Raw genomic sequence first — 12092 nt, 5'->3', positions numbered from 1 at the left:
TCAGTTTGTCACTAAGCTCCATGAGCAAACACACGTTCGACTTAAAGCTGCAGTCGGTAACTTTGAGCAAATGTGACAAAAAGTTATTTGTTGTAAAACTGTCACAGTAGTGCATGACACCGGGTTAGAGTCCACGAGTTTCACGAGCAGTGGTTGACAGCTGCTTCTACTCCTCGGCTCTGATTGATTGTTTTTGTTCGGGCGCGGTGAAATCCTAACTTACAGATTACCTGTCTCATGCACTACTGTCAGGATATAGTGACAGTTTTATAAAAAAATAACTTTTTATCATATTTGCTCAAAGTTACCGACAGCAGCTTTAAATGTGGGAAACCAAAACCAAAAGTCCTGACTCCAATAAGACTTTTACATAAGTACGGAAATGATCAAAGACCAGGCCATATAGTTTTCATTTAGTTGTTATTTTAAAACACATAATTGCACAATGAAACGCACATTTGTAGCTCCTTCATGCTGCACACACATAGAACATATATACATATTTATTATTTAATTACATTAATACATTAATCATTTTGTTTATAAAATATCGGAAAATCCCAGAGCCCAATGTGACATCTTCAAATGTCTTGTTTTGTCCAACCAACAGTCCAGAAAGCAAAACTTTTTTTAGTTAACTATCATATAAGACAAACAACTGCAGCGAATGCTCACATACAGTACGAGCAGCTGGAACAGAATCAGAATCAGTTTTTATTCGCAAAGTACATGCAGACATACAGACGTACAAGGAATACGAGTCTGGTTTTATGTATCTCTCTAAACGTACTTACACAGAAATAGGAAAAAAGAACAGCTAGAGACAAGGACAACAAACTGAACAAATAACGGTGAGGAATAGACACAAGTATGTACACAAGTAGTGGAAAAAATAGGTGTATACCGGTATATAATATTTACTTATATATATTTAAAAACATCTATGTGCAAGTTAAGTGTTTTTTAAGTGCAAACAATACAAGTAGTGCAAAGAAATATGTGTATGTACAGCATGTAGGTTTTACAGTGACAGATGATATGTACATGTTTAAAAAAAGTTTGTGCCGACAATGTTTGGAATAATTGCTTAAAAATATACTGAAACACGTGATCGATTATCAAAATGACATGTTGACTAATCGTTTCTGCTCAAATCAACATATTATTAGGAATATTTTCTGATTTTAATACTATATATAGTTGTGTGGCAAATATCTGCATACATTAAAGTGGTGTTCAAATTGACTTTAAGTGAAATTAACGTCTTATATATTATATTTGAAACATTTCATGTAAAACTCATTTTTGATCCATTTGAACATTTTGTAAAACATTAACAGTGTGATCATATCATCGTGATATGATGATGCCTCTGAGAGGATATATGTTAACTTAGCTGAACTTTGCACACACGTGTGATACGGTGCTGTCCTGCAGTTTTTACTCTACAAAGACAATATAGAAAAACTACAAGTGAATTACAAGTGAGTTCATGCCTCCTTTTGTCCTGCACTTTCACTAACGCGTCAGTCTCCTAATGAATCTTTCACTCGTCAAGGTCAGACCCGTTTGTGTGGATCAAATAAAGCTTTTCTGATTGTAATTGTCCCGTATTGTTCCTCAGCTCTGTCTTTCATGGCCCTCTGCTGGAGTGTTTCAAACATGGGAGTTACTTGCTTCCTCCCAAGGGTGCTACTCAATATGCGAGTGTGTGTTTCTCGTCCCGTTAAATTGTTCCTTCGTGCTGCGTTGCTTGACCTTGGCTAATTCACATCTTCATCTTCAGCTGTGGCAGAAAAACATACTAACTGCAGGTGCAGCCGCAGTGAAACAATGGGCTGTTTTGTCTGTGTATTTTTTTTACTATCATTTTGATTTTATTGTAGTACTGGAAAGTGTTTTTGCAAAACTCTTTTTCCCCCATTTTGATTACTTAAATCATTTGAAATGGTGTTACAGTGGATCTTTTTCATTTTGGTACTTTGATGCATTTAGGTGTGCAAGTTTTTTCTGTTACTGAAATCTATTTTAGAATCATATTTAATAGTGTGGCTCTCCTCTTAGGTAAAGCACTGTAAAACTGGGTGAAGATGTGAACCAGTTTCCATACTCTTGGGCCTAAAATGAGTTTAAACACTCTTCATAATACATTATTCTGACCTGTGCTCACATCTGAGCCTAAAGACTACTCTATACATTACTGACCTGCTCTTTCTCTCCTCTGTGTCTCCCTCTAATCCTCCCTTCAGGGCTGGCTCTGTGAGCTGCTGCGATGGAAGGAGGATCCGTCTCCGGAGAACCGGACGCTCTGGGAGAACCTCTCCATGATCCGTCGCTTCCTGAGCCTCTGCCAGGTCGAACGTGACGCCATCTACGAGCAGGAGAGCAGCGCCGGGCAGCAGCAGCACCACAACGAGCGGCCAACGCACATGATGCACATCTCCTCTGACATGCCACAGGTGAGCGTGACAGCAGGGTGTCCTGACTCTGCCTTTGGGGCATGACGCTTTTCTGGAATATCGCTTTACATGCACAATATTCAATATTCCACTAATATTCCCGTTTACATGCAGCCGTGCATACCCGGATTAACCTGTTCGACAATGCGAACACACCTTCCCTCTTTCATTCCTTCAAACACTTTCATATTTGCGCATATCCAAAAACCTGTTGATATCCAAGTCTTTCATAATGTTTAAAAGTAGTTTTTTTTCTCCTTATGACCAGAAATGGGGGCTTTTCTTTTGGGTATGCATCTCTGCAAACTGCCAGCTTGTTGGTTTGTGTTCAACGCACAGAGCTGGACGTAAACAGACAAGAGGCCGTGTGTCGAAAACTGCTGTAAAAACCTCAACTGAGACGCATATCGTGAATGCGCTGTCCAAATAATGCTGCTAAAACCTGAATAATTACAGCATATCCCACATGTTCAGAATACCCACTCAGAATAATTCAGAATATCCAAACGGAACATGCTGTTTACATGACAAATCTAATTTTTTAATATTGTCATATTTGTAATAATAGTGGAATATTAGTGTGCATGTAAACGTAGTCAATGTTTTTATGACAAAAACACTCTAAACATAATTTAGATGGTGTGTGTGCGTGTGTGTAACTTGCATTTAAATGCTCAATTTATCTGATAACTGTTGACAAGTAAAACCTAAAAAAATTACCACATAATTATGTACAATGCAGATGCAAACAAAATATGAGAAATGATGTTTATTAAATATAATTATTTTTCACACACTTTACATGTAGGAAGGATGCATGCATGGATGCACACACACACCAGCACATACAAGGTTTTTGATCAACAGAAAGTACACTATTTTCACAATCAATTAATCACTGAAGTCAGTTTAAAAAGCCAAACATCCACTTGTTCCAGCTGCTCAAATATGAGGATGTGCTGCTTTTCTTTGTCTTGTGTGATTGTAAACTGAATATGTTTTTGATTTTGGACTGTTTAGTCAGACAAAACAAGCAATTTGTGGACGTCAATTTGAGATTAAATTGTGATCAGCTTTTTTCCTCCAATTTTCTGCTATTTTATAGACCAAATGATGAATCCATCAGTTGAAAAAAACAATCAGTCTTACTGTATTTCTGCGTGTTTTCCTATTTTTTCTGCAGTTCTATATCAAAAACAAACAAGTCCAAAACATAATTTCCCCCCCTCCGTTCATTTCATTTTAACTAATCTTTCAGGAATTTGTAATAAACAACACTTTAGAGTTTTTATGAACTCTCGTTAATTAGAAACACAGCAACAATTAAAAGTTCCTGATTTTCAGCAAAAGCCGTTTTCATAGATATCATTAGCCCAAACTTATTTAACAGCTGCTTTATAAAAGACATCTGGCAGACGAATAGAAAATAACACACAGGTTCGGTTAACGGTCGAAATACCTTAATGAAGAACAATAATACTTCTATTAAAAGTCTGAGCCACAGCTGAGTGGTTGATTAGTTATTTGGTTACTTGGAGACATGGCCAGTGTTTCACAAAGGCTGCCATTTACTGGATATAAATAAGGTAATAGGATTTCTCTGACAAATCAGTTTCAGCTGCAGATATGGAATGAGGGAATTTTTGTGTATACTTTACTCTGCATGCAAACAGAAATGGTTGTAGATTGATAAAATAGGATTATTTCTGATTTAATGGTGCAGTTTTACACCGTCCATAAGAGACTAGTGTTTAAATATTTCGTGCCGGTCCTTCACTAACACGATACATTAGCCAAATTAGCTCCCATTTGCTCAACAAGAACTATCATAGCTCAGTATATTGGTACAGTAAAAATCACATCTTTGGGTGCATTTATGCAGCTGGCAAACAGAGTTTCCCTGCAAAGTGCTGTTTTGCAAACTTCATTATGAAACACCTATTCTGCAGCGTCTGACTCAGAAATGAAAATAAAAGAGCACCCATTTTGCGGGGTCAATAGGGACCACGAGTTGCCCACTCACTCCCTCTCCAGCCACACAATGAGACATTTTACGAGTAATGTGTCATGTGTTTACACTAACGGGATTCTGACGGCACAGTGAAAGCCATCGATAGCATTCTCACACTGCGGCAAATCAGCCAGACCATCGCAACGTGAATTGTGCACAGGGAGCTTGTTTATCACCGCCTGGCAATGGAGCCTGATAAGCAGCAGAGGCTATAATAGAGAGGCCAGTTTCCCACTGTGTGTAGGGCTGAGTGTGTCTCTGGAGTTCATGTGAGTGTGTGTGTTGCCTCTACCCCCACACAATGAGAGACACAATTTCCCACTACCAAAAAAGGAAGGAAAAAAAAATCATATCTGCAGAACTGATTACATTCAATGAGATATTACATGGAAAATTCCTTCAACCAAGTGCCTGTTCTATACACAGAGGGCCCATTTTTCCTCACAACTCAATTGATTTTAATGAAAGGCCTTATTAAGGCGCCGATAAGTGTTCACTGATAACATCCCCGTCTCCTTTCTCTTCCCCTTTTTTTCCCACTGAAGGCTCAGCCACCCCAGTCAATGCAGCAGCACCAGCACCAGCACCAGCCCTCCCTATCCCTCCAGCACCCCTCCCAACCCCTTTTGTCCCAGCAGCCCTTGCAGCAAATGCAGCCCTGCACCGGTCCCCGGTTGCCGCCCCGCCAGCCCTCCACCGCCTCCCCCGCCGAGATGGAGGACGAGTGCAGCCGCGGAGGGAGCATCAAGTCCCGCACCTGCGGAGGGAAGATCTCCCTGGAGGCTCTGGGCATCCTGCAGAGCTTCATCCAGGACGTGGGCCTGTACCCCGACGAGGAGGCCATCCACACCCTGTCGGCCCAGCTGGACCTGCCCAAGCTCACCATCATCAAGTTCTTCCAGAACCAGCGCTTCTACATCAATCACCCAGCGAAGGCGCCGAAGGAGCCCGGCAACAACAACAACAACAACAACAGCAACAGCACGGCAGCCACCACCAACACCAACACCAGCAGCAGCAGCAGCAGCCCCGCCTTCGAGGAGGAGCTGACGGACTTCAGGGAGAGCGGAGAGCTGCTGAAGGAGCTGGACGACAACACCACGCAGACCAACAGCACCATCTTCTCCATCAAGATCGAAGAGCAGCTGGCACGAGGCGCCGAGGCCCAGTCCGAGTCGGAGCACGAGGCCAAGGTGTAGGACTCTCCCCCAGTCTGAGAGTTTTCTTGTGCACACACACACAGACTGATGACTGTGCTAAATGTAACGCTCTGGCCGACACAGAACCACCACACTGCAAATAAAGAAAAGTAGTGTTTTTAATCAGTACAGCGTCTGGACTATATGAGGAGTGTTTATATATATATACAGTATATATCAGCGATCAGACTGACAGGCTATGTGAAGTGAGTGTTCACACACTGGAAAGCCCATTTCAGACTCAAGTACTACTTTTTGGATTTTGTAAAACTTGTATTATTCACTGTAAAGACTGATGCATCATTTAAATAATCTGCACAAAAAATTATTCTAAGTATGTTGCCGTGGATATTTGCTGACTGCACTCTATGTCTGTTGTTTTACACTGACTTACTTTATCTTTTTTGAGCTACTGATTATATTTAAAAAGAAAAAAAAGTCCCCCTGGAGTTTGCTAGGACTTTGATAGGTGTTTACGTATGTGATGTTTAACTGGAATTTTTAAAAAAAGAAAAATAAATAGCAAATGAAATCAAGGACCAAGTGGTTGACAAGGCCTTAATTATGAGGTATCAAGTCTGGAGCCTGCTGGCAGATGAGTTATTCTTTTTAAAGAGCGCATAATGTGATTCTGGATCACTCCAAACTCTGGAACGCGATCACCCAGCCCAGGTGAATCTCCGAGAATAGCTCAGTCTTTATTATTTGTTAGGGAGGAAATATAAATATATATATATAGACATTATATTGTAACTGTAAAAAAAAGAAAATACAGTCTTAAAGAAACTATGCCAACAAATGCCTTGTACTATACGGCACTGCCGATGTTAGATTATTTTGCAAAACCTTTGTCACTGTAACTCTCTGAATTGCCACACAGTTAGAAATGTGAATTACACCATGTTTATGTTGTCCGACATTATTTATTTGCAGTTCATGCAGTGTTTCTGATGTAATTACTTTTTTTAAAAAGTTTATGTTGCGTAGAGCTTTTTTTTTTTTTTTTTTTTTTTTTTTTTAATTCCACCGATCTTTTTTCTATTTATAAATGTGATTTCGATGGGCAGTAAAAACAAAAAGTGTCTTAAACGTTTTAAATGGAGAAAATGTGCTTTAAAGGTTGCCTATAAAAAGTGCTGTATGTCAAGCAACTCATGCTACAAGCTTCACAATTAATGTTGTATGCAATTTTTACTATCATGCAAATAAGCTTAGGTAAAATGACTAACCTATAGAACACCTTAGAGAGAAAAACATATGCAATCTGTGTGAAAATCGATGTCTGCGATGTGTCTTCCTTTGGTTAACAATCCAATTCAAAAAGCTATTCCTGTATAAATATTCTGTATAAAAGTGTTTCTTTTTTATCAGTTTATTTCAATGAGAACACCAGTTATTTTGTTACGACTGACTGTTTTATAAGTGTTTCTCGGTTCCTTTCTGCAGAAATGTTCTAACTAGAAGTGGTTATTGATTGTTAATTACACAATTAAACTGTTTGTATTGTACCACAGATTTCTTGGCGTTAACTTGACCAGACTCTTTTGACACCAGAGTGGGATTTTTCTCCTCTGGAAAACAAAAGATGAAACAATGTGAAATTGTTTTGCTATCAACTCCAGTTACTGACTCATTCAGCCGCAGTCACTGAAACACGTTATTTGTAATAACTGTAAATATCACATCTTATGAATCATTGATTGTTTATTATTGTAAATATATTTGAAGTTTGTGCAAGAGCTCGCCGTGCGGGAATTGAAAATCAACGCTCTGTCGTGCCTCTTCCTCTCAAAAGCGACTGTACCTGGGCTCTTCTACTGCTGAGTGTGTATCTGAAGCACCTGTGAAATCTGAAATGAATAAATGTTAGGTGTGAACGCCTGTAACAGCGAAGCGCTCTGCAGGGAGTTAAGGTAGAAAAAACAGCACAGGTGTCCTGACCTCGCCGTGAACCCCAGGTGAGGCCAGGTGTCAGCACCTTTAGGAAATTACCCTCACCTGTTAACACCCTGAAGATATGTGTCAGCCAGACTGGGCCGGCGTTCCCTTGATGTTCTGCTCTTTTTTTTTTCATGAATAAAAAAGCCAGAGTGTAAAATTGTGTGTGTTCAGAGGAAAAGAAAATCACATAAAACACATGTACAAGAAGTGTCAGACGCTCTGGGGGGGGGGAGTCATCGTTTTGTTAGAAGAAGGTGCACACATGACAAAGTCGAGAGGCACCATTAAGCTTCATTATTTCCTGATTTTTGACATTACAAGTGACTTACTCACTGACAAATGGAGGTGAAGGCAGCAACAAACAACAGGAACTCCAGCGTAATACTCCTCCTCATTATCTCTGTTTTCATAAGGATCAGTGTTATTTGCCTCAGACTTAGAAAAGGTTTTTCCACACAGATGGCTAATACTTTCCCTAAAACAGCGCTACTCGATTTAGGAGGTGGTCACAATCATTTTTCTTGATGATTTTAGTGGAAAAGAGGCAAATTTAGAAAATTCAATAATGAAGGTAAAAAGGGGGTCAAAAGAGAATACAAAAACCACTGTTCCCATCAGACGTTTGACGAGCTGAAAAGGATCCCAACTGCTGTTTTCCTAACCAGGAAGCTCCAGCTTTGTGCTGGAGTTTCTCCACGGGTGGGTATCATGGGTGATTGCTCAGAGAAGACTGGCAACAGTTTCTAAACTCCGTCTCCATTAGGCTGTTCGCCGGCTCTCCACGGCATCAAACACACTTCAAAGACTTCCCCCAGATGTCAAAATAGAAATCATAATTACGACAAGAATGGGGACTGATGAATCACTGACTCTGTTACCCCGGGCCTCTCATGCTGTTGCTTATTTTAAAAAATTAGCAGGCTACACAAGATGAAGTTTCCCAGAAAGCATCCGTAGATGATGCCACATCATGCTGCGGTACGCCACTTTTAAAAAAGATTTTTTTTAAAAGTCCAAGCAGATACAGTATCTTCTTGTGATATTTGTAGCAATTATAGCAAATGAACAGTTTCCACATTAAAAGCTGTGGCCTGCTGAGGGTTGGGTGGAGTTACTGAGGTCAAACTGACAAATAAAGCTTCATTTGAACACAGTAAGATTCATTAATGCCGGGATGTATGTTGAACATATTTAGCCGTCGAGGAGGCACTCAACTGTCAACATAAATAGTTACAAGGATGTTTATTTAATATAATCTATTAATAAATCACATTTTAAGTGAAATAATAATTCAAGTTGTTAAAATAAAAAAAATTATAATAATTTTGAAACAGTGAGAGCTTTGCCTCATAATCAAATAAATATGTGTTAAAGGCTGTATTAATCAATACTGCAATATAAAAATATAATAATAATAATTATAATAAGTAAATTCCTGCATTCAAAATGTCACTTAAGAAAAAGCATGGTCATTTTGTTTGCAAAATGTACTTACGGTAAAGTAAAAGTACTCATAATGCAGAAAACAATTGTATTACACTATTATTATACTATTGCACTATTAATACTTTTGACTAACTAATGCTGTCCAATAAATGTAGTAAAGTAAAAAATACATAAAAAATATAATAATAATAATAATAATAATAATAATAATAGTAATAAGTACATTTTTGCAAACGTCACTTAAGAAAAAGCATTTACATTTTATTAGCAAAATGTACTTCAAGTAAAGTAAAAGTACTCATAATGCAGAAAAAAATGTATTACACTATTAAATATTATATTATTGCATTATTAACACTGATGCATTAATGTGTAAGAGTAGCATTTCAATGTTGCAGCTGATCATGGTGGAGCTAATTTTAACAATTTTATACACTTTTGGGTGGTTTAATCTATGATGCATAATATTTAATAAACTCAACACGTGTTTGGTTTGTAAAATCTTGATTTGTAACTAGTAAGTAAAGCTGTCAAATAAAAGCAAGCAAGTAAAAAAGTACACGATTTCCAATATTTTAATTGGAGCAAATGGAAATATTAAAGTACAGTAAAGTACAATTACTTTAAAAGTACAGTATTTCAGTAAATGTGCTAAGTAACATTCCACCACTCGTAAAACTGCAAAAAAAACACTATTAAACAAAACAGCACTGATGAAATACTTGAGTCAAACTTGTAATTGGTGTAAGTTATTCCAATAACGTGCATTTTTTTATTGCTGGGATGCACATCTGCAGGATGGACACATTTAAAGAACGTATAGTACATGCTCTACTGAACACAAACCCCCAGAGTACTCATGAAGATGTCAATCAACGGTGCACATTAACACTTCACAGATGACTTGAGGGAATACTGCAGAAAACAGGAGTTTGGGCTTCATGAATCCACATTTCAAGTGAGCATCAGATTTTGTGTGTGGGTTTTTTTTCCCCCCCAGTCTGTGTTGTACATCACTTCACAAGTCTGAAAAAGGTGGTCTGGAACTCGTAGCTCTGCCAGACTGTCAAGAGTCTCACTGTTTGGTAAACCAGGAGAGGAACGACTCACAACCTGGCTCAGTCCTGCACAGGTCTTTGTTATCTAATCTGTCATATGTGGTACTCAAACCAGCGTTAACACTCATCAGCCTAATATAACAATTAGGTGAAGAATTTTATAGAATCATGGAGGATGAGGAAATGACTACATAACACTTTCTATTCAACAGAACAGAAAAGTGGACAATGTCTCATTAACATAATATCACTTAAAACACGAGCTGAGGTGGGAAATCTGAGAATAGTTGGTCAAACATTTGTCCCAAAGTGTGATGGAGAGAATAAACTTTTCAAGAAGGAGAGGAGAATCTTAACAGCTTTAGATGGATATGCAGTGGTGTAATTTAACTAAGTACATTTACTCAATTTGAGGTACTTGAGTCTTTCTTTTCATATCACAATCTACTTCTACTCCACTACATCTCAGAGGGAAATATTGCACTTTTTACTTCACTATATTTATCCAACAGCTTTAGTTACTTTACAAATTGTGATCTTTTTTTTTGCATACAAAATGCATGATGGGCTGTGTGTAACTGTGATGGCAATTTCTCACTATTTGCTGAATTTTTACAAACCACACAATCAATCGATTAGTGGAGAAAATAAACACACAAATTAATCTATAATGAAAATAACTGCAGTACGATACAAATGAGCTCCAACTCCCCCAACTACAACAGTAAAATCCTGCTTTTACATGAATGCATGAGTAATAATAATAATCTCATGATACAATATATAAAAGTATAACAGTCACAACGGACATTTTTCTGCATTGAGTACTTTCACTTTTGATACTTTAGGTACATTTCCCTGAATATAGCCTACAGGTGTAAAGGGGCTATAGACACCGGACGGTGACAATCCACTGACCGGGTTGCAGTTCAGTTCTGTTCATGTGTCTATGAGACTGAGAAGAAAGGTGGTAAAAAAGTGGCGGGGATCGGAAGTTGAACATATTTTGACTTTATGTGAACAAGAGCGAGACTTGCCTGGAAGCTCTGTTCTCTCTAATCTGTCACAACTTCAGCCCAGATCATTACATTCATTCTGTTGCATTGCTCTGTTACCAGCTCTCATGTCATTCCTCCTGTCCTGCAGTAACTCCTTTCAAGCCATTTCCACCACCTGACTTTCCCCACCCACTTACTCACCTGCTTCCCATTTCCCCTAATCAGCCCAGTAGTATATAAACCAGTTCATTTCCACTAGAACTCCACCAGATTGTCTAGTTAGCATCTCTCCCAGCTTTCCAGCCTTTGTTATCCTGCCTGCCTGAAGCCCTGCTGCCTGGTTAAGTTTGTCTTTCTGATTTGATCTTTTGTTTCTGGATCAAAGCTCACAAGAGCTTTGCATCACTCTGACTGTCTCTGTGTCGTGCTTTTGGGTTGTAGTCTGTTCTGTGCCGCGAGCGTTACACACCTGGTAAAAAAAAAAGGACAAAGTAAAAGCAAAGCATGGAAGTCTAGTTTAGTCTTAACCAGGTGTGGATGAATGTTTGTCGAGCAGATTATTTTTGTAGTTTCATGTATGCAAGCATGCATGTGACGAAGATTTCAAGACAAGACACAAACAAAAACAAAGTGCTGCTTGGTACAAATTCACGGAAAGTGTTGGAGAAAGTCGTAGGTTGCTGATTTACACAACAACTACAAATTATTCTCAAGCTAGCAACAAGCAAGTTAGCATGTGGCCTGCTCAAAAGACTATAAAATGTGGACGTAGTCACCGTGATGTCACCCATTGATTTGTGGACTACAGTTTTGAAGCCTCGAGTTCGGCATTTTGTCCGTCGCCATCCTAGTTTTTGTCCGTCGCTATCTTGCTTTTTTGGAGCTAAGTACAACTGAACGCTGAATAACATATTTTTAGGTGACCGAAAGTTTCTTTCATGAACTGAAAACACACTGTGAAAAGGTTAAAGTTGAAAGAC

General features: G+C 38.6%; 1 protein-coding gene and 1 long non-coding RNA gene across 12 annotated transcripts in view; both read left to right on the top strand.

The window, feature by feature from the left end:
* The window catches only part of LOC119497118 (DNA-binding protein SATB1), a 72453-nt gene extending 64686 nt beyond the window's left edge, over positions 1-7767 (top strand). For all 10 annotated transcript variants that reach the window (XM_037784984.1, XM_037784980.1, XM_037784987.1 and 7 more), the window contains 2 exons: positions 2250-2459; positions 5016-7767. In XM_037784984.1, coding sequence (XP_037640912.1) covers positions 2250-2459; positions 5016-5669 — 864 coding nt within the window. In that variant the 3' untranslated portion in view covers positions 5670-7767. The remainder of the gene's footprint in view (positions 1-2249; positions 2460-5015) is intronic.
* Positions 7768-11385: 3618 nt separating this feature from the next.
* The window catches only part of LOC119496449, a 128686-nt gene continuing 127979 nt past the window's right edge, over positions 11386-12092 (top strand). For both annotated transcript variants that reach the window (XR_005208714.1, XR_005208713.1), the window contains exon 1: positions 11386-11452. This is a non-coding gene — a long non-coding RNA (uncharacterized LOC119496449). The remainder of the gene's footprint in view (positions 11453-12092) is intronic.

Source organism: Sebastes umbrosus, chromosome 11 (genome assembly GCF_015220745.1).
Source record: "Sebastes umbrosus isolate fSebUmb1 chromosome 11, fSebUmb1.pri, whole genome shotgun sequence".
In the NCBI taxonomy this organism is placed as follows: domain Eukaryota; kingdom Metazoa; phylum Chordata; class Actinopteri; order Perciformes; family Sebastidae; genus Sebastes; species Sebastes umbrosus.
This window is presented reverse-complemented; position numbering and strand designations above follow the sequence as displayed.